Below are 24,053 nucleotides of genomic sequence, written 5' to 3' on the forward strand. Positions count from 1 at the left end.
AATGATCAACGGTTGCCCCGGATTTTATAAAGATGACGTGCCTACCAGTCAACAGAGGGTAGCCGTGCTCACTTTTGGCCTTCCAGAAGACTCAAGAGAGAAAACACAAGGTGTTATAAAAAGGTCAAAGTTAGATGAATAATCTTTTTAATGGTAGGTGCAATGTAGATGTAAAATACCACATTAAAACTATAGCACAAGAGGAATCATGACAAATAAAAGGCAGAGAAATAGATGATGTTACTGATATTTTTCTCTCGCTCTCTTCTTCTTATATTTTCTGTAACTTGAAAACATACGAAGTGCTCTATTTATAGAGCAACTCCAAACTGATGCATTAACTGCATATTGAAACTTACGACACTTCCTTTGACAATACAATTTCTATGTATTTACATATTCAACTTTTACTTTGTATGAGCATTGAAAACTTATGCCAATGCTGAAGATTTCTGCTAATATAATGTGGGCATTCATTATCCACCAAACTTTTCAACACAAGGGTCTTATTAACTACATATGTGTCAATTCGTCGCAGTTGTTGGTATATGGCCTTCTCTCAAATTATCAACCACAAGAATCCTTTTTAATCTTATCTTTGACTTGTATGAAACTGTTAGGCCGGGAACAAAACTTCCACGGGTCATGTTTGTTTTCTGCCTAATTAACACTGTACCAGGTTGATGTTTATTTTGTTCACAACATTACACCCTCGCAATCTATCGTTGATGGAACCACATTAGTTTCAAGTGATGGAGGAAGCTTTGAGCCATAAAAATTGGTAAAAATAGGCGTGTAAATAGTATAACCTTGTAATATTGGATTTGGATCCTCTCCTGAGCCAATGGAGAGGATCCTCCTGATCAACAATCGTGGGTCGTTTGATTTTCATTCAACGATTATAATTTATAATTATTATAACTTTAAAGGGACCTCCTTATTTGTAGTCGTTGGATAAAAATTCAACGATCCACGATGGTTGGTCAGGAGGATCCTCTCCATTGGCTGAGAGGATCCAAATCCTATAATATTTAGTTTGCTGCCGCCTATTGCATAGATATTGTTGAAAATAGAATGCATAAAATGGGGTCCATGTGGTGCATTTATTAATTGACGTTTCACTAGTAAACTTGGTGGCAATTGATATTTGTTCCGCAATGAGTAATCTATGTTTCCACAATGTTGTGCTCTCTCTTTTTGAACAAAGTTGAGGTTGGAATAGCCCATTACTTATAAGTATATGCAAGATTCATTCTTTTCTTGATGTGAAATTTATTAAAAAAAATAAAGTATAAAAATATAAAACCAATTGGTTTCAACTGCTCAATGGATTGGGCCGTTTTAAGTGTCCTATACTTGTTCAACAAGCATTAGCCCACAAGGCCCTATTGCAAAACGTTGGAATATTAAGCAGTTTTACACCAAATGATTCATAAATATATCCTTTCATATACCTTTGTCTGCTTTGTTCTCAAAATTTATTTTGAACAAATGTCTGATACGAATGCTTATAGATCTAGTCTAGGATGAATAAAATGATCCCTATCGGGCCTCCAAAAGCAGGATCGATAATTCGTTGGTTGAACCTGAATGTTTACCTGAATTAGGACCTGCTTCATTTGATTCCTTTTCCATGAAGAAACTGGGTTGTTTCGGCTGAGCCAAAGTAGTCTCACTTCCCAACTTTATAACCACAGACACTGTGCTTGGCCTATCGTCAGGATGATGTTGCGCACATAAGAGACCAATGTGGATGCAACGCAACACTTCCAATAGTGTGCCTGAGCTTCCTAAGCATGCATCAATCAGTTCGAAAGAATTCCCTTCATTCCACAATCTCCATGCCCGAAACAAATCAAAATCCTTCGTCAATTACTGTTCCAATAAGAATGAAAAATTCATGATACTTACATATTTAAAAAGGTTACCGTTGTTGCTTGGATTGGAGAATCCTTTATTAGAAAGTAGTGACATCGTAGAGTAGTGAGAACAAAATAAACAATTGACGAGGACTAGTAGTTGGTCGGGGGAAATACTATACGGCAATATTACGTGCCAACTGCAAGGGAAATTGTCAATAACAGATGGAACAAATAAGCACTGATCATAAACGAAAAACAAAGACCACCCATAAAAATTTTGTCCTTGAGCTCCCTGACTACTGATTTGATTCAAGCAAAAGATTAGAAGCAGAAGGAAAAGATCTCTGTGGTTCATAATCATAACAATAAGACCATATACCAACAACCGAAAAGACCTCATACAGACAAGATAATTTGGGAAGACCCTGTGGTTTCATTCATCAGAAATAGAAAGGAGGGAACCATAATTAACTAGCTAGTAATGAACTATGATCTTTACTAGCAGATCTAAGTTTAACCAAGGCTCAAGAACAGTGTGCTTCGCCCTCTCCATATTTTAAATGAATTTAGTGTAATTATCTTATCTCTTCTCCAAAAAAAAAGGTGAAAGAAAATGAAATTTTCATACCTCCTCCTGGTTTCTTCTGGAACAAATTCACGTCATGCCACATATTTGTGCCACTATGCCAGTCATTGATATCTGTTAAGGTAGATGAAAATCAACTCAAGGATCTACAGTTTTACTGCCTCAACCATTTGGGCTCAATTTTTTTTTTTTTTTCAGATTTGAGCTCAACTGATTCTGAAATTTCAAAAGAGAGTAAAAAGTAGAAAATTGGGGTTTGACTACTCACCGTTGGGAGTCGCAGATTGTCAAGACAGACAAAGGAAGCGGATTTGTTATTTCTTATGCAACATCCAAATACGAGATCATCACTGTAATCACCTGTTTGTTTTCACAAGGGTTGTGCTTTCTCTCTTCCTTGTTTGGTTATTTGGTTGCGGATAATTACACTATTGGGCAAGTCCAATTTGCACCTGTTTCACAATGGTATGAGCCGTTTAAGAAATGGAGTGTTCCTCCAAGGGTTACAAGTCTGAGCCTCGAAATTTTGTACTCATGCATTTACGCGTACTTGACAAGATTTGAATGAATTTTGGATGAATTTCATGTGACCCTAAACCCGACCTATAAGATTAGATTAACACATAACTTGTTCACTAAACCAAATAATTAACCACTGACCTGAAAAAACCGTGCTTGCTAGGGTTGAAGTTAAGAGTCTTCTGCTACTCGCCAATCTCTGAATGCAACTACTCAGTTCTATGGAGCGTGAGGCACTTATATTGCATATCAACTGAGAGTACAGGGACCCTTTATTTATACTGCATGCAGTGGTGATCAGTAAGACGATTCCCCTCATATCAATCCTTATCAAACTCAACCTTATCACTACTTTACCCAAGTGTTTATATCAGTAAGTACATATATCAATATATATATATTTATCAGGAGTGTCAAAGCTACGAAACCTAAATGTACACACACTCTAATAGCTTGCAAACACTGTTATACTCAATCTCTATGATCCCAACCTTCTGTTGGGGTTTAAAAATGCTTCACTATTCTAGAGATGTTTATCTCACAAAGAAAAATGTAACGCAGCGGAATTGATAGGCAAGGGAAAGAATTCTCAAAGTATTACACAAGGTTTTTATTCACTCACAAACTTAGTACAAAAGGAAACACTCAAACACTCTTAGAAGCTTTGTTACTTCTTCTTACTTCTTACTTGATACTCTCACTTCTTGCTACTTGCTCTCTTGGTTGTTCCAAATGGTGTGGATGCCTTCTCCTTTTATAGGCATGGATGGAACCTTGGAGAAGCATGAAAACATCATGCTAGAGATATCTAGATAATTCCACTACCTTCCTAAGCTAGAATTATCTACACTAATCTTGTATGTTGGTGGAATCCTCACCATTCTTCTAGACTCTTCCACCAACTTGAACTTTGCTAGAATTCTCTAGCATGTGCATGGATCTTTCTTTGTGTATGGGCCGGATCAATTATCTTTGGGCCAAGACAAGATTACAATTCAACATCCCCCCTTAATCTTGTCTTGTGACACCAATTGAGTTTCTTAGTCTGACAAAGTCTTCTTGTTTGAGTGGCTTGGTGAATATGTCGGCAACTTGGTCTTGAGACTTCACGTATTCCACTTGCACATCCTTTCTTGCAATGCACTCTCTTAAGAAATGATAACGGGTATCTATGTGTTTGCTCCTGTCATGGAATACTGGATTCTTTGCTAGAGCTATTGCAGACTTGTTGTCGACATAGATCTTTGTTGGCTCTTCTTGTCGCATTCTTAATTCTTTGAGCAAGTTTCTCAGCCAGATTGCATGGCAGACACATGAAGTAGCAGCTACATATTCAGCTTCGCAGGTAGAGAGAGTGACAATCGGTTGCTTCTTCGACATCCATGTGAATGCAGTGTCTCCCATGAAGAACACAAATCCAGTAGTGCTTTTTCTATCGTCGGAATCTCCTGCCCAATCACTGTCGCTATATCCAACAAGTTTGTAGTTATCAGAACTTGAATAAAACAAACCAAAGTTAACAGTACCTTTGAGGTATCGAAGAATTCTTTTGGCTGTTTTCAAATGTGTAGTTGTGGGATTCTCCATGTGGCGACTGATTAATCCGACAGCATAGAGAATATCTGGTCCTGTGCAAGTCAAGTAGCGCAAGCTTCCAACTAGGCTTTTGAAAAATGTTGGATCTACGCTTTCTCCTTTGTCATACTTGGTTAGTTTGACTCCGCACTCCATTGGCGTGCTCACGGGCTTGCAGTCGTCCATTTTGAACTTTTTCAGTATCTCCTTTGTGTAGCTTTCTTGGGAGATGAAAATTCCTTTTTCGTTCTGCTTGACTTCAATGCCTAGGTAATATGCCATCAACCCGATGTCGGTCATCTCAAATTCTTTGGTCATCACTCTCTTGAACTCTTCAAACATGCTTGGATTACTCCCAGTGAAGATTAGATCATCCACATATAAGCACACAATCAAAATATCTCTATCTTTGACTTTGACGTAGAGAGCATGTTCATGAGGGCACTTGATGAAGTTGTTTTCCTGAAAGTACTTGTCGATGCGACTATTCCATGCTCGTGGCGCTTGTTTTAACCCATAGAGGGTTTTCTTCAGCTTCAGAACTTTGTCTTCATGCCCTTTGATTTCATAGCCTGACGGTTGCTGAATGTAGACTTCTTCTTCAAGGACTCCATTTAGGAAGGCGGACTTCACATCCATTTGTTGAATCTTCCAACTGTTTTGAGCTGCCAAAGAAATTAGTAATCGTATAGTTTCCAACCGAGCAACGGGTGCGAATACCTCATCATAGTCGATTCCGGCTCTTTGACTATAGCCTTTCGCCACTAGTCTTGCCTTGTATCTTTCGACCTCTCCATTGGCATTTTTCTTTGTCTTGTACACCCACTTGACTCCGATGGCTTTGTGTCCTTTCGGAAGAATAGCGAGTTCCCATGTATCATTCTTCTGAATTTCTTCAATTTCTTCATCCATTGCTTTCCTCCACTTAGTATCTTGCACTGCTTCTTGGAAGTCGACTGGTTCACAATCAGCAAAGAGACAGAAAAGTGTAGGATTATCAAGTCTTTCAGTTACCTCATAAAGATCTCGTATACTTCTTGTGCGTGGTACTTCTCTTTCATTTAGACTCCCACTTGACAATGCTGATGCTGATGAATTACCATGATTGGTTGATGTTGGTGAAGTAGGTGGAGTAGTGGATTCTTGTTAAACCTCTCTTGCTTGCTCCATCATCCCTTGTTCATTCTCTTCTTCAAATTGAGGAAAGAAGTGAAGATCACCTGCATGTGGGCCAAAATCCCATTCTCCTTCTTCATCGAACATCACGTCTCGACTGATCATCGTCTTCCTATTGTTTGGATTATACAGCTTATAGCCTTTTGAATTGGTGTCATAGCCGATGAAGATGAACTTCTCACTTTTGTCGTCGAGTTTGGTTCTCCTCTCGTCTGGTACGTGTACATGGGCTATGCTTCCAAAAACTCTTAGATGAGAAATACCTGGTTTTCTTCCACTCCATGCTTCTTGCGGAGTTTTTCCCCACACACTCCTTGTTGGAGACCGATTGGATAGGTAGACAGCACATGCTACAGCTTCTGCCCACAATTCCTTAGGCAATTTCTTGCTTTTGAGCATGCTTCGAGCCATGTCGAGGATGGTTCGATTTTTTCTTTCCGCCACTCCATTTTGTTGAGGGGATCTTGGAACTGTCAAAGGTCGACGGATTCCATTTGCTTCACAAAACTCTTTTAATTCCTTCGAAGTGAATTCTCCTCCTCGATCAGATCTCATGGCTTTGATCTTGCAACCACTCTCCTTTTCTACAGCGACTTTGAACTTCTTGAATGCTCCAAAGACTTCTGATTTCTGCTTCAAGAAATGCACCCAGGTTTTTCTTGAAAAATCATCAATGAAGAGAAGGAAATAATTATTTTTACCCAAAGAGCTTGGTTTTATTGGACCGCACACATCGGTGTGAATGAGCTCGAGTGGCTTCTGGGCTCTTGTGGTCGACTCCTTTGGAAAGCTTTTCCTGAACTGTTTCCCAAGTAAACATCCTTCGCAAACTTGATCAAGGTGGCTGATACACGGTAAGCCTCTCACCATCTCCTTCTTGGATAATAACTCCAATCCCCCAAAGTTAAGATGCCCAAAACGAAGATGCCAAAGCCAAGATATGTCTTTGTAACATATCTTGAGACACTTTGCAACATCGTTTTGAATGTTCATGGGAAACATCCTATTCTTTGACATTTTCGCCTTGGCAATTAATCTTCCTTTGTCATCTCTAAGAAAAAGGATATAATTTTTCGTATGAAAATCATAACCTTTTTCTAAGAGTTGACCCAAACTCAAAATGTTGCTTTTCATATTGGGCATGTAGTAGACATTCGAAATTAATTGGTGACCCCCATTTTCCAGGGGAATAAGGATGTTACCTTTTCCTTTTACGGGTATTTTGGATTCATCTCCAAAAGAAACGTTACCACTCACTGATTCATTGAGCTCTACGAAGATGCTTCTTTTTCCGCACATGTGGTTGCTGGCGCCGGTGTCAAGGTACCATGTATAGTCTTGGTCTCCATCATTGTTCTTGCATGCTAGTAGCACAACACCATTCTCTTCTTTCTCTTCTTTCATATAATTGACCTTCTCATCAAGTCTGTTGTTTGGAGCTCTACATTCCCAAGCATAATGCCCAAACTTTTGACAATTATAGCATTGAACTTGAGATTTTTCATACCTTGAGTTTGAGCGTCATCTTCCGCGACCTTTTGTTGAGCTTTCTCTTCTTTCGTAGTTGCTATGGTTGTTTAAGTTCCAACCACATCCACGCCCATGTCCACGTCCGCGACCTCGACCACGACTTCTTCCATATCGGCTTCTCTCGTTGTCGAAGCTTTCTTCTTTCTTTTTTGGCTGAACATGCGTCTTAAGGAGCTGCTCATCATTCCCTTGCCTCTTCTTATGTTTCTCTTCATATGCTTGTAGCGAACCCATTAATTGCTCTATACTAATTTCTTCCAAGTTTTTAGTTTCTTCAATCGTCACGACAATGTGCTCAAACTTGGGGTCTAACGAGCGTAGTATCTTCTCCATAATTCTAACATCTTCTAAATTTTCTCCGTTTCTTTTTAATTGATTGGAAACGGCTAAGACTCTTGAGAAATAATCAGAGATTGATTCAGACCCTTTCATTTGTAAAGATTCGAACTCACCTCTTAATACTTGAAGACGAACCTTTTTCACTTGTTCGGCTCCTTTGTAAGAGGTTTGAAGTTTCTCCCATGCTTGCTTGGCAGAGGTTGCACTCGAGACCTTCTCAAAGCCATTGTCATCTAATGCTTGGTAGATGAGGTAGAGAGCCTTCTTGTCTCTCTTTCTTGAATCTTTCAAACTCTCATTCTGGGGTTGAGACAGAGTAGCTTCATCTTCTGGCTCAGTGTAGCCTTTCTCCACAACTTCCCAGACATCGTGTGCACCCAAAAGGGCCTTTATTTTGATACTCCAATTATCGAAGTTGTTGCTGTCGAGCACTGGAACTTGGAAGGCTGCCATAGCATTGCTAGCCATAGCTCTGGTACCACTTTGTTGGGGTTTAAAAATGCTGCACTATTCTAGAGATGTTTATCTCACAAAGAAAAATGTAACGCAGCGGAATTGATAGGCAAGGGAAAGAATTCTCAAAGTATTACACAAGGTTTTTATTCACTCACAAACTTAGTACAAAAGGAAACACTCAAACACTCTTAGAAGCTTTGTTGCTTCTTCTTACTTCTTACTTGATACTCTCACTTCTTGCTACTTGCTCTCTTGGTTGTTCCAAATGGTGTGGATGCCTTCTCCTTTTATAGGCATGGATGGAACCTTGGAGAAGCATGAAAACATCATGCTAGAGATATCTAGATAATTCCACTACCTTCCTAAGCTAGAATTATCTACACTAATCTTGTATGTTGGTGGAATCCTCACCATTCTTCTAGACTTTTCCACCAACTTGAACTTTGCTAGAATTCTCTAGCATGTGCATGGATCTTTCTTTGTGTATGGGCCGGATCAATTATCTTTGGGCCAAGACAAGATTACAATTCAACACCTTCAAACACACGTGAAACAAGTGTGCAGCTTTCTTAAGTCTTACATTCTCCCACTAGGGCTAACACTTGTTTATCACGTTATCTCCATATTCGTGATCATACTTAAATGGCCACGAGTTTGATCTCAACAAGATCCTGAGTTCAAGTTTTTGTCATTACTGAGTATTCAGAGAGAAGTAAAAGGATTTGTATTCAATCTTTATGAATACCATCCCCATAATCACAACCGTGAAACTCAGTCACACATAAAACACCATTATGATATGAACTATACGTAAATGTGACTGGACATGTACTATAACACATTTAACATGTGGTCCTCTTCATGACTGCCCATGCAGTCTTTCTTCATGCTTCATATCGAAGCCCTTTTGTTGCATTCTTAAAACAAGAAGTTAAATTGTCATCCTGATATATACAATGTATATCATCATAACTAAACCTTAGGGAAAACTTAATCAACCAACTTAAGAAAATTCAATAACAGTGTCTCAATGCATAAAACAAAGCCGTCTAGAAGAGGACATAACATGCAAAATATTATATCCACAGCATCAAAGCCTGGTAACATACCCATTTTTGCAACATGCTTCTTGAAGAATACAACTGGAATTGGTTTCTTCAGAGGATCTGCAATCATCAAACCAGTTTCCAAATAGTTAAATTTAACTAACCCTGCCATCATCTTCTCTCGAGCAAATTCCTTGTTGCAGTAGACCCCTTGCTGTTCTTGGAGAAAAATATAGCTGCATTTTTATCACAAAATATATGAATAGAATAGGCCTTGCAATCGAATCCACCACTCTTTAAGTCTCATGATAAATTTCTTTAACCATATAGCTTGATTAACTGTCTCATAGCATGACAAGTATTCAGCTACCATTGTTGAGGCTGCAAATATGTCTTGCTTGACACTCCTCCATGATACTGCTCCTCCTCCCATTGTAAAAACATAACCCAATGTTGACTTTAGGTCATCTGGACACCCAGCAAAATCAGCATCACTATCTCCAAAATCAAACTATTAGCCCTTTTATAAACCAACATGTGGTCCTTGGTTCTTTGGAGGTATCTTAAAACTCTTTTTCCTACATTCCAATGTGCTTCACCTGCATTGGATTGAAAACTTCCATGGACACTAATTGTGAATGTAAGATTTGCCCTTGTACAAACTTGCGCAAATTAGACTCCCCATTAATGAAGCATATGGTATCTCCTTCATGTTATCCTTCTCTATAGCACTCTTGGGACATTGGCTTTTGTTTAACTTGTCACCCCTTGATATTGGCATCTCAGTGGTCCCACATGAAGTCATAATGAACCTCTTTAACACCTTTTTCTATATAACGCTTTTGAGACAGTCCCAACATTCCCCTTTCTCTATCTCTTTTGAGCTCAACCCCAAAAAATACGATGCTTTACCTAGATCCTTCATTTCAAAGTTACTTTGCAAGAAAGACTTGGTGTCATCCAAAAGACTTGAGCAATTGGATGCTAGCAGTATATCATCCACATAAAGTATCATAAGTTGCTCCTATAGATTTTCAAATATATACAAGCATCAGATGGATTTTCTGTGAAGCCATGTTCCTTGACAACACGATGAAACTTCAAGTACCATGCCTGTTTCAATCCATAAATGGATTTCTTAAACTTGCAAATCCTGTTTTCTCTCCCTTCCTCTTTTAATCCTTCTAGTTGCACCATGTAGATATCCTCTTCCAATTCACCATTCAAGGAAGTTGTCTTTACATCCATTTGATGTAAAAACAAGTTATTATTGCGATTACAACTTTGAAAGCATCCTTAGTATAGTTTCTTTATAATCAATTTCCTCTCTCTGAGTAAACCCCTTAGCCACCAATCTTGCCTTGTGTCTTTCTACATTACCCTTTAAGTTCCTTTTGGTTTTAAATACCCACTTACAACCTATTAGTTTGACTTATTCACTCGGCTCTACAAGACTTCATACTTCATTTTACTTCAATGAAGAAAGCTCACTTTTCATAGCTTCCATCCACTTGTCTGCCTTTATTCTCGAAATAGCTTCTTTTTAGTTCTCTGGATCATCGAACTCTGACATATTGAATTTTGTTTCTGCCATATACACGAAGTCACCTGAGTGTGTTGATTTTCTAACCCTAGTTGACTTTCTCCAGGGCACCAAATATTATTGACAGCTTCAGCTTCTTGGTGTCCTTGCTGATCATTCTCAACTACAACTGCTGCTTCAATATTTGCTGTACCCACTCTTGGTTGTTACTCTCCATGGGTTGATGCTTCAGTTTCATTTCCTAAGTTCATGGCTCGATCATCATCAGTGTCACATTCTTTGCTTAGATCAGTGATCTCAACCACTGCTGTTGTAGGCTTATGATAATCCATTTCATTTTCTTCTTCATTCCCCATTTCTCCCTCTTCTTCAAAAACAAAATCATTAGTTCTAATACTTGAATCAGTATCCATCTGTAACTCCAAGAATAATGCCTTTCTAGTTTCAACAATCTTCATGTTGTGATTAGGGCAATGGAATCGAAACTCGTTAGATCTCTCAGCATATCCCATGAAGTAACAAGAGTGTCTTGGGATCAAGTTTCTTGTCATTAGGGTTATAAATCTTGGCTTCGGTTTTTCATCCCCAAACATGTAAGCAATTTAGACTAGGTTTTTTACATGTATGTCCAAAGTTTGAAAAGGGTTTTTAGGTACTCGATTAACAATATAGTTGGTAGTTTTGACTGCCTCTCCCCATAGAAATAATGGCAAATCAACCTTGCACATCATACTTCTAACCATGGCCATCATCATCCTATTTCTTCTTTCTAAGACCCTATTTTGCTTAGGTGTCCCAAGGGTTGTGTACTGAGCTACGATGCCATGACTTTGAAGATACAATGCAAATGGTTTTGGTTGTCTGCCAGTTTCACTTTGCTTGCCATAATACTCGCCTCTTCTATTAGACCTAACAACTTTGATCTTTCTTTCCAATTGGTTTTCAACTTCAATTTTAAAAATTTTAAAACTTCAAAAGCTTTTTAACTTCTTAGAGATCAAGTATATAAAACAAAACGAGAAAAATCATCTATAAAGGTTATAAAATACTTGTTCACATCAATTGTTTTTGTAGGAAATGGACCACAAATGTATGTATGAATGATCTCCAGAAGTTGTTTGCTTTTGGTTGATCCTTCCTTTCTTGAATTAGTCATTTTCCCTTAATGCATTCTATGCAAATTTCGAAATCATTGAAGTTTAAGGGTGGTAAAATGTCATTTTTGATTAAAAGATCCATCCATGTTTTTGAAATATGGCTGAGCCTTTTGTGCCAAAGGTGAGATGACTAAAGGGGTTTTGAGGGATTCTTTTCAACATTAAAGACTACATTATCGACATTTAGTTTAAATTAAAAACATACTGTTACTCATAAAACTAGCGCCAATATGAGAAGAATTATAAATAAAAAAATGTTGAAACCAATATTATTTAGTAAAATAATACCCTAACAAAAACAAGTTTTGAAACTAAAACTAACTTCCTTTTTCATGAAAGGTACATAAGAAACATTTTCTAAATCCAAATAAAAAACCAAATTCTAACTTAAATCTAACAGTCCCGAAAACTTTGACTTGAACCCTTCTTCCATTACCCACCAAGACTTTCACTTCATCTTTATTTGGTGTTCTCTTTATTGTGAAGCCCTGCAATGAATTCGTGACATGAATAGAAGAGCCATAGTCAAGCCACCATGCATTACTAGGTATGTCAACTGAATTAGACTCAAAATACACAAAAACTTTTTTACCTTTCTTTGTTTCTTGCCTGGCAGGCCAACTTTTGTATTTTGGGCAACTATTTTCATGTGGCCTGCTTTCTTATAGAAAAAAAGGGTAAATTACACAAAACTACCTTAACTATGGGTCGAACCATAATCTCATACCTCATGTTTTAAACATTGCAATGTCATACCTTAACTTATGAATTCGTTGCAATGTCAGACCTCTGTTATATTTTCTATCAATTTCACTGTTAAGTGATGACGTGACAGGTACGGGGCCCACTTGACACACCCCGACCCGGAAAGTCCACTTGAACTCCAAATGGAGTTGTGTTGGCCGACACCAATAAGGTGACGAAGCCATAAAGTATAGTGATGTGGGAAAATGTGAATAAATTTAAATCTAAAAGTGCCTAAATACGAGAGTGCGCTATGAGCGAAAATGAACCAATTTCATATGTGATGTCAGAGTATAAGTAAAGTATAGTAGAGTGGATTGAGAATAATACCATCAAAGGTAATCTCCAATACCAAGATTTGCCACGAATCCTCGTCGATAAGAAAGCTCAGCTAAAAAAAAACCTAGAGGGTGGAAACAAAGCAAGGGTGAGTGGCCCTGGAAATAAAATTTTAATAAAAACCTTCTAAATCGTTATAACCCCTCGCTGTGACACCTGTATAGTTTCCAAAAAAAAAAATCATACCACATATCAATGTAAAATCAAAAGTATATCAATAGTAAATCCATAAATATACCACGACACAGCATCTCATGAGCAATATAAATAATCATGTGCTCAATAAATCAATGCTAGCACATAAGTCGGGTTGCTTCCTAGAAACAAAACTGTGAGGGCGTGGTTAGGGCCCAAAGCGGACAATATCGTGCTACGGTGGAGTCAAGCCAGGGATATGGTGGGGGCCCGAGCCAGGATGTGACACCACTCTTCACCCAACTTATGATATCCTGTCCCCAAAATTAGTATTTTATTTCTTTTTAAATGTATATCGGAGATTTAATCGAAGTTAGTTTGTTAATTCTCCGATTTTGTGAAAAGCGAAGTGAGGGTGCTTTAGTTATTTCTAATTTTTTCGACCTTTTTGGTCAACTCTTGAGTTGGTTAGGTAGAGTTCGATTCCACGAGCACGTAGGCACAAACGGATCTCAATTTCGAATTATAACGAAGAAGTTAGAAATGTTTAAAGTGGGGGATATTTTGGTTATTTAGACTTTACCATAAATAGTGGGCTTCCACAAATGGATACCTAGATTCTTGGAGGTTTCCATTTCGGGAAATTGTACCCAAAAGCCCAGAAACCCAACCCAAGTGACCTATGACTTTCCGATGCCGATTCCGACCAACTCCAGCGGTATTTTTCAACTCCACCACAGCCATCTTGAAGATTTCACTTCCTTCTACAAAATCCACCGAAGAACCACCTTGATTAACCACCGTGCTCCGACCCCCCCCTTTTTATTTTTTCGGTGAATCGGCAAAGCAATGGATGATTCCACCACTTGGAACTTGTAGCCCATCATCCCAAGAGTAAATCTCAACCAGACTTGACCTCGTTGGACCACCATAGGTGGCAAATCGACGCAGGGAAGCTTTAGGCACCTGCCAGCTTTATCGGCAAAATTGACCCTATTCCGTCCACTTTTGGACTTCATGGCCAGTATAAAACTTGTTCCTCTTGTTGAGCTCTATCTTCCTGTAAATTTTGGAAAAATTTGGAATTAGTTGAAAAAGTGGGTTTCTGATCGCCAGAAACCACCACGCACAGCAGCGCGTGTGGCAACACATAGGGAATAGTAAAAAATTATGAATTTTGGAGAGATGTTCTTGATGTCCTGAGCCCTTATCTATAGTCCGTTCGTTGAAATTCGATACGATGGTTCGATTATTCAATTTTTCGGATAATTGTACCGTCGTACAATTTTTGTAATTGACGATAATTCGACCCTTGGATCGTCGTGCAATTTTGTGAGCACCCTAGTTATTAGTTGTTGGAGAACTTATGGATTAGGAATCCAGTGAGCGGATCTTTCGAATTGAATAACCTAGTTTTGTTGACCTTAGAAGACCTTTGATCGACGTTTGGCTTTTTAGTCAATGTACCCTATTCTAGTGTGTTGTTATTTTTAGAATGTTGTTGAGGCTTAACGGAGCTTAGTTGGCTCATCATGATGACGTGTCGTTCCCTGTTGACGTGCTTCTCGATTTATGTGCAAGTGGCACATGGCCTCGTTTTATGTGTCGGTCTTATTAAGTTTCCTAAGTGGGATTTTGTGTGTTGTATTAGGTTCCTGGAGGCGGAGTTGGTGAATCTAGAAGTGCAAATAACCCAAGTGAGTGACATTAATATTATGTGATATGGTTATTACCCATGAAATTCCTTGTTATATACTATGTGGATATGACATGGATTTCCAAATGATTATATAGAAATGTGTGCTACTATGCTATGTTTACTTGATGGTGCTACTATGCTATATGTTATGCTTGAAATGATTGTGATATGTAAGGGCTAATAGAAGATCGTTAACCCAATACATGGGGTAATGTGGGATATAATTGAAATTTGCACCATGTAGCAGTGGTACATAGATCCTACTTGGTTAATCAGCAATGGGGGACCATACTTTAGGATCATGCTTGGTTAATCAGCGATGGGTGATCCTTATTACTTAGGTATGGCCATACATAATTAGAGGTGATTATGCTTGGTTAATCCGCAATGGGTGATCACTACCTATTAGTATCCGTAAGAGTGACTCTACTTAGTTAATCTGCTATGGGGGGTCACTACCTACATAGTGTTCTCAAGATGGTTCTGCTTGGTTAATCTGCAATGCGGGACCACATCCTAATTGATTGCCTATTATAGGCTTCGGCCAAACTATGTCTTTCTATAGCCCTAGATTATTGTTTGTTACATATATGAAAGATGAGATTGAAAGCCTATGTGGCTCAATCTAGAAAGTGACGATTGAATAAAATAGTTTACATGATAGTGTTGCCTAAAAGACAATGGTTTAGGATATGATTCATTCTTACTCATAACGAAGAGATGAAATCATGAAAAAGATACCAATCTCATTCCTACACGTGATTGTATTTATGGTGTGTCATTCCTACACAACATTGGGTTGTGTGGTGACTGAATGTTATCTCGATAGATGTATGTTGAGATTTAGAATTGAATAATCAGTCCTATACGTAATAATGAGGCGTATGATGGTTAAATTATGAAATATGTGGCAATTAGACCCTTGTGATTACTTGGAAATGATGAAAGGTGAGTGGTGAGTCACAATCTGAAGAGAATGTCAGAATAATATTGACAGTGATGATACTGACGGTTGATACGGTATACAAAAGAAATGTCCTGTGTAGACGTAGCACTACTTTGACATTTAATCATTTGATGCTATTTATTTTAACATATGTTGTATTATTGTCACTCACACGAGCTTCATAGCTTATCCGGTTTTTGATATGCCCGGTGTGCCATTCCTACGACGTAGGGTTATTTAGCAGAGTAACGGGTAGCGGTTAAAGAAGAGGTTTGCAGGCAGTATAGCTATATGAGCAGTGCACTCGAAAGTAGGTATTGCCACCCTTTGTTGTAAGTTATTTCTGATGAGCTCTGAAGTATATTATATGTACGAGTCTCAATGACTCTATGTATTTTATATTGTACCGCTACAATCATTCCATCGCGCGTCGATTCCAAGCGTATCTCAGGATCGTGGTGTGACACAACTGAATTTTAAAATCAATTAAATATTAATAAGTTAAGATTTTTAATCTGAAAAAAAAATTAAAATTTATTAATAAACCCTATCCTCTCTCATCGCGTCTATCTCCATCTTCTCTCCCTCGTTACTCTGCCGTCAGCTTCCTAAACTCGACCACCTCTCTCCTCGCATCTTTATCCCTCTTCTCTTCATCATCTACTCTATCGTCGGCTTCTCAAATCCAACCACGTCTTCTATTAAGATTGCATCATACATGGGTCGCACTCGACGGGCCACTCGCTGATCCGACCCCGTTGTATCCACACCCAAAACCGACCTCGAATCTCATCTTTCATCACTGAAAACCCACCATAATTCAATCTCTAGCCCTTCTTTCCTCTTTCTCTCTCTCTCTCTCTCCCCCTCTCTCCGTGCTCCCAACCTCGTCAAAGACGATCCTTCTTAAATTTGTGCCACCTAGATGCCGTTAGCATTTTCACTTTTCCTTATGTTCTCGGTCGCCCACAGACACGTTGGAAGTAGTCTCTCCATTGATTGGCGATAGACGATCCACTGACACCAAGGAAATTATCCCCAACTATTTGAATGTGAGATTCCGGTTGAATCTCACCGAATCTGGAGTTGAAAATGTCGATGATATGGTTGTCCCCAACCTCTACGCTCCACCCCCGTCACACTCTGAGCTTGTCGTCGGAGTTCATCACCTTTCCTGGTGATTAAGTAGTTTCGATATTTGTTTTGATTGTAAAATCGACAGAAGTCATTTTCAATGGAAATGAGCATGAGAATCCGATAAAATTTAGGACTAAGAGAGTGAGGTGAGGATGGTGGAATTGGCTGGAGAGGATAGGTGGAAGAGACGAGAGAGGGTGGGGATGTGGTATGATTTTATTTTCTAAGTTTAGGATGAGATGGTATGATTTTCTGGATTTGGTTTGGGTTAGTATGTTTTTCCGAGTTTGGGAGTTGGGGCGATAATGGCAAGTGTGGGGGCGATAATGGCAAGTGGGAGAGAGGAAGGAGTGAAGGGAGAAAGAATGGATGACCGGCATTCCAGGGAGAAAAGAGGCGTTTTTGAGAGAAATAAGGGAGAGATTTAAATTACTAAATAAAAAATTAATAATTTATTACTATTTAATAGATTTTTAAATTTAGTTGGGTGAGGAGTGAGCCCTGTACCTGCCATGTCATCACTTAACAACAAAGTTGACAAAATATTTAACGGAGGTCTGATATTGCAATGAATTCATAAGTTGAGGTATGATATTGCAATGTTTAAAATATATGAGATTGCATTTCGAGTCATAGTTAAGGTAGTTTTGTGTAATTTACCTATTAAAAAAAAAAAGAACATTTGAAAAGCGTGGTTTATTAGGTTTGAAAACTCTTTTAGAGGAGGGAGCATGTTTAGCTTTTCTAGCAATATCATGGTACATGCTTGGAATTTTGGTTGTAGCCTTGAACATAATTCATGAATTCAACCCTCTCATTCTTTGCCCTTTCTTTCTTAATTCTCACTTCCTCACCCACACATATAGCTATCAATTCATTGATATCCCACTTAGTTTGCAATGCATTATATGGGACTTTTAACTGAGTGTAACTATCAGACAAAGAATTCATAATGACATGAGCTAAAAAAGTCTCGAATATGGGTGCCTCAAGGGCCTTAAATTTTCCAGCAATGCCCACTACCTTGAGAATGTATTCACAAACACTCTCCACTCCATCATATCTCATAATTGTGAGAGAGAGTTCATCAAGTTGCATGTTTTTGTCTTCTCAGACTCTTTGTATTTTTCTTCAGTGGACTTCATGTCATCCTCGGCATTGGTTGCCTTTGGAAACCCCCTCGCACAACATCAATCATAGTCCCTTCGCTGCTCTTCGTCTTCTTCATCAAAATGGTTTTGGACATCTGCGTCTCTACCTTTGCACAAGTCACCATATTCGCGGAGCCAATCCTAACACCGTCTTTAACCTGCAGACACCGCTCAAACCGACAACCATTGCCCTCCAATTGTTTGATGAAATACATTTTTTTCTACTTCTCCTATGAAATAGAGACACAACCTCCTCCTCTCCCCACCCCAAAAAAAAACATATTTTGTTCCAACAGCAACACGGAAAACAGAGAAGGACATTTTGAACATCCAACAAACGTGAATGGCTTTGCGGGTTTTGGTGTTGGTTATGATTCATTGCCATTATCTTTCGAGAAGAAGAGGTTTAGTCCTCTGCTCTTTAATCAAAAGATTCAAAGGTGCATGATAATTGTCTCTAAAAAGTCTAGGAGTTCATCAAGACATAGTATACCGTGGACCTCTATTCCTGCACCAAGACACGTCTTCTAGTGAATTTATTCCTGCATCAAAACATGTTTCCCCGTCAGACTAATCAAGCATCGTTGTTTACGTATAAGGCATAAGAAAATTACAATCCCTGTTTTATCAGTTGGAAATAAGCTATTTCTGATGCCTCCATTTATCCATAGGTTATTACAAGAAACCACAACCCCTTTTAACTTCTTGGAACAACAAATTTTTTTTTGGACGAATGGAAACAATAATATCTATCGTCTCACTTTTTTACTATTGGAAATAATAGAAAGCTTTATCCCTTTATGAAAGTAAGTTAAATGCAGAGCAATGCTGCAATGGAAGCAAAGGAGAAAAAATATTTTTCTCTCAACTGGAAATCTCTATCTTTACTAGTGTTCTGAAAAGTGGTTTATGCAGCTGCCTAGGCTCTAGGCGGCGGTGCTCCGTCGTGATTAACCTGATATCGTTTATGAAATCAGCAAGGGTAATAGGCGGTGTAAGGCAGACACTGGGCGGCCACAGCAACTTGGGAAAAACAATCTATCACGAGACTCACAACTCACGACTCACAAAGAAAGAAGTCTGCGTCTCACTGATTCCATCATCCCCCTCTACATGTAATAGAATAGGAGTTGTCGATAGTCTACAAGACGAGAAAGTTGTAGAAGAGAAGTTATGGCTCTGCAATTACAGAGATGGCTGACGATGACATTAACTTAGCAGCTTTAACAAGCTTTGGTTTGGCTTTTTATTTTAAGCAGGTAAAAATTCTATTAAAACTAGGAATATAAGACCCAACCTTTCATTTATTTAATGAGAATAAAAGGTCCAACAAAAGTTATGGGCAAGAGTTTTAAATTGTACACATATAACTTATAATATATAACAAATTAAATAAAAATACAAAATACGCTTAGGATCCCGCATAGGCCCTTAAATGCTAGCCCTCCCCATTACCCGACTACCGCCTAAGGCACACCATTTTGCACCTCAAGCTCTCATGCCAAGCCTAATTATTCTAATATCAAGTAATTATTTTCATGCAATCAAATAGCTAAGTTCTATTAGCCTCCCCTTCTTTTGGTCACCATTTAGAGTGTTAATAGCTTTTGTCTGTTTCTAGTTGGACTTTTATTTTTCCTAGTTTGTATCATCATCACTGTCCATTGTACTTTAAGTCAAAATTAATTCTAGAGCTCCAATATTCTTCTATCTTCATGAACAGAATGTCAACCAACTTAACATCTAGCTTTTCTTTTATGAAATGTCTATCCACCTCAACATGTTTGGTCCTATCATGCTACATCGGATTTGAACCTTACCTCAGTGAGTAGAATCCGAAGCCATATGAGCTCAAAAATACCATGTGTCATTCCTTTATACTTAGCCTCGGCCGAAGACCTTGCCACCACATTTTGCTTCTTACTTATCCAGGTCAAAGGATTACTAGCTACAAACATAAAGTATCCTGACGTAGACCGCCAATCAGTATTATTTCCAACCCAATCTGCATTGGTATATCCTTTCACCTTCGTATGCCCATGCTTTCTGTACATTAACCCTTTTCCAGGAGGCCCTTTCAAGTAATTAAGAATCCACATATATGATCCTCATTATATTCATGTATGAACTTACATACCACATTTACTACATAGGCAATATCAAGTCATGTAAGCGACAAGTAAATCAATCTTCCAACTAACCTTTAAAACTTTTCTTTATTTGTCGAGACTTGATCTTGATAAATTGCAAGATGATGATTCTGCACAATTAGAGTATCCGTCTGTTTACATGCCAGCATACCAGTCTCGGATAACAAGTCCAACACATACTTACGTTGGGACAAGTAAATCCATTCTTGAGACCTAACAACCTCAATACCTAGGAAGTACTTAAGTCCTCTTAGATCTTTCATCTCAAAGTTGGAGGCCAAGTACCCCTGTAGCTGTTCAATTTCCTTCGTATCTAAGAAATTCTTCGATTTCTTCCGAAAGCAGATGTTTATTCATCTGATCACCTGCACATATATAATGAGCAAAGTAACTTTACCATCCCTGCGCTTTATGAATAAAGTATGATATGAGTTCCTTTATCAATATCCGTACTTTTTCGTAGCTAAAGTGAATCTCCCAAACCATGCTCTAGGCGACTGCTTGAGACCATACAACACCTTTCGAAGTCTACACATTTTCCCACTAGAGTTTGCAATACCATATCCTGGAGGAAAATCCATATAGACCTTTTACTATAAATCCCCATGCAGAAATGCATTTTTCATATCAAAATGGAGCAAACATTTCCTGATAGTCAACACCAAAGGTCTGTGTGTATCATTTGGGCATAATCCTCGCCTTGTACCTATCGATTGTTCCGTTAGCCTTATGTTTGATAGTGAACGCCCATTTGCATCCCACTGGTTTTTTTTCCCTTGGGAAGTGCAACCACGCTTAATGTATTATTTTTTTTGTAATGCCTCCATCTCAATTTGCATTGCTTATGTCCATTTTGTATCATTCAAGGCTTTTTCCGCTCTGGTATGTATTTTGATAGTGTCCATTTGTTGAACAAGCACATGGTATTTCGGCTAGAGTCAATGAGTGGAGACATAGTTTGCAATAAAGTACCGTACCTTCTCTTTTAGAGAATACCTATATGGCTGCTTTCCTCGATTTTGTCTAGGAGGTGACAAATAGAGTGGTTTACGAATTTCTAATTGAGTACTTACCTTGAGGATATCCGTTGAATCATTGACTGGTATTGGAAGAGTGATAGGAGTTGTCAGTTGAGATGTTACTCGGGGAAATAGTAGTGGACCTATTTGGGCAGATGGCAGAAGTACGAAATAGCCCATTTAGGCAGGCTGCAAAAGCAAGGAGAAGCCCAAGTAGGCTAGCAGTATCAACCGACTTATTTGTTGTGGGTTCAATGTGGTCATCATCATTAGGAGGCCCACCGCATTCTTTTGTCTCAATTCCAACATGTCAAGGGAAATGCCCACGTGGGCTGGCAATATCAAACAACCCACATATCATGGTCTTAATTAAGCCATCTTCACACCCAGATGGGCTTTCACCACAGCCAAGTGTAGCATTATCATTAGACCTAAATGGGCTTTAAAAGCTACCATGTGCAACATAATCATCACGCCCAAATGGGTTTTTGACGCCAGCTTGTTCATAATTAGAAGATAATCCATTTCGCCCACTTGGGCTATCTTGCAACCCACTTTCTCCAGCACATGTATCATCACCTGTGATGTCTTTTAAGTTGTCTCGGTGGTCAGTTGACACACTTAGGCTAGCACGTTTTGTAGGTGGATCAAAGTCAACATGTGGTATTACTCCACCACACCAAATCCGCCATAATCTTTAATTAAGGTTGTCTCCTCCTGAGGAGTATGGCGGGAAGGGAAAAATAATTCACCTTCAGAGAAGGTAATATCCATGGTAACATACATATGTCGAGTTGATGGATGATAACATTGATATCCTTTCTGTTGAGGATTAAAGCTAAGGAACACACACCGCATCACACATGGATCAAGCTTGCTTCTTTTATTTTTATGAAGATTAACATATGCCGCACAACCGAAAACCTGAGGTTCAAGATGGATAGTGGATGGAAGGAAAGCATGATCAGACAACATGGTCAAGGGTGTTCTAAAAGAGAGAACATGTGATGGCTTCGATTAATAAGATCAATAGCATAGATGATTGCATCAGCCTAATATGTCTTAGGTGCATAGCTACCAATATCAAGAGCACGAGCAATCTCAAATATATGCCTATTTTTTCGTTGGCAACTCCATTTTGCTGTGGGGTTTGAGGACACATAGTTTCATGAAGAATGCCTTGTTTTTGTAAAAAACCGAGAAAAATCTTGATTAAGATACCACCGTTGTCTAACAAAAGCACTTTAACAAGGAATGAATGTTGAGTATTGACCATGTGATATAATTTTTTAAAGATGTCAACCACATCGCATTTATTTTTCATGAGGTACAACCATGTCATTCTAGTGCAGTCGTCAACAAATATTAGAAACCAACGCAAACTGTGTTGAGTAGTAACCAGAGATGGCCCCCACACATCAAAATGAATTAACTCAAACAAAATTGTTCTTTGATTTAAACTTGAAGAATAAGAGGCTTGATAGCTTTTAGCTAATGTGCAAACATTACACTTCAATGAAGAATCTAAAATATTACTAAAAGTGATTTTCATAAATAACCAAAAAAGGCATGAGCTAGCCTACAATGCCACAACTGAACAGTCTTCAACCTTTCATTATTTCAACCTTGAACTTGATGTACACGTCCTTGTTCTTTGATTTAAACTTGAAGAATAAGAGGCTTGATGGCTTTTAGCTAATGTGCAAACATTACACTTCAATGAAGAATCTGAAATACTACTAAAAGTGATTTTCGTAAATAACCAAAAGAGGCATGAGCTAGGCGACGATGCCACAACTGAACAGTCTTCAACCTTTCATTATTACAACCTTGAACTTGATGTACACGTCCTTGTGCAACATCATCAACATAGTACAACACCATGCTCTTAGTAACACGCCCAAATGATTGCCTCAGTTAGTATATTTTGAAGTAAACGGTAAGACGGAAACATTAGCACAACACAGTCTAATTGCTCAGCGACCTGTCCCAAATATAACAAATGGCTAGAGAGTGACGGAACTAGTAAGTAGTTGTGTAGAGAGAAGAGTAGGAGTGAGTGCTATAGAACCCGTCCCCTTAAGTGGGGAAATACGGCCATTAGCAGTGACAATACTATCCCGTAGTGGTGGTCTTGTCGAATTAAAAAGAGTAAGATCATAAGTCATATGATCAATGACTCCTGAATCAATGATCCAACATGTATCTAGATTAACAAATGCAAATAAAGCTATGTCTGTGTTACCTAGATCATCGGATTGTTCTTAGGACGAAATCAAATTCAATAATGAAAGCTGCGGGCCTAGATTTTCTAGGTCCGATTGTACATCATCATTGAGTATTGCTGGTGGACTAAGCGGACCCGTGCCCAGTCTGCTGACAATATTGGCACCATCGCACCTGCCTTCAGTTTGCTTGGAGTGTGGGCTCCAGGCTCCGTAAGCCCAAAACAGCCCACACTGTATGTCAGCACAGCAAGCCCAATGGTTTACCCCACGGTAGAAATTGTTGCATGGCTTTCTGCCATTGAAAGAAGAAACGGTAGTGTAGTTATGCGATTACGTTCCTAGGATTAGGTTCAAGGCGATCCTCTTGTTTCGATATCATCTTTGGTTTTACTGATGCGGTTAGGTTCCTAGGATTTAGGTTCAAGGTGATTCTCTTGTTTCGAGATCACCTTTGGTTTTACTGCAGGTTGCTATTTTTCCAGCCAACAAGATCTCCAAGTCGGCAACAAGGGTTAGGGTTTATAGAGACACGTCGAAATCTCCTCTGATACCCAATTAAAAATAATTCTAGGGCTCCAATATTCTTCTATACATTCTTCTCCATCTTGGAGGTAATACATATACTCACATCTCTTGTAGTCCAAGTAATAGTTAATGACCCTAATAAATTTAGGAAATACAATAATAATAATTATATTCGTAACCAAACTACTAAC

At 38.6% G+C, this 24,053-nt stretch overlaps 1 protein-coding gene across 1 annotated transcript; it reads right to left on the reverse strand.

Moving 5' to 3' along the window:
* Positions 1 to 6,749: 6,749 nt before the first annotated feature.
* LOC148693186 (uncharacterized) lies at positions 6,750 to 8,055 on the reverse strand. Its single transcript, XM_088680326.1, has 3 exons — positions 7,319 to 8,055; positions 6,921 to 7,159; positions 6,750 to 6,769 (listed from the first exon to the last, which is right to left on the reverse strand). The coding sequence occupies exons 1-3, from the start codon at positions 8,053 to 8,055 to the stop codon at positions 6,750 to 6,752; spliced, it is 996 nt and encodes a 331-aa protein (XP_088536452.1).
* Between the last annotated feature and the right edge of the window lie 15,998 nt (positions 8,056 to 24,053).

The sequence above is a fragment of the Pyrus communis genome, chromosome 11 (assembly GCF_041283825.1).
Source record: "Pyrus communis isolate YQ-2024b chromosome 11, ASM4128382v1, whole genome shotgun sequence".
In the NCBI taxonomy this organism is placed as follows: Eukaryota; Viridiplantae; Streptophyta; class Magnoliopsida; order Rosales; family Rosaceae; genus Pyrus; species Pyrus communis.

Excerpts from the sequence above, each read along its gene's own strand:
- LOC148693186 (XM_088680326.1), bottom strand. The coding sequence starts at position 8,055 with ATGGCTAGCAATGCTATGGCAGCCTTCCAAGTTCCAGTGCTCGACAGC. Across the intron at positions 7,160-7,318 it reads GGTCGCGGACGTGGACATGG|AGCTCCAAACAACAGACTTG; the intron begins GCGTGGATGTGG and ends TTGGGAATGTAG. Across the intron at positions 6,770-6,920 it reads AATACCCGTAAAAGGAAAAG|AGATGACAAAGGAAGATTAA; the intron begins GTAACATCCTTA and ends CCTTTTTCTTAG.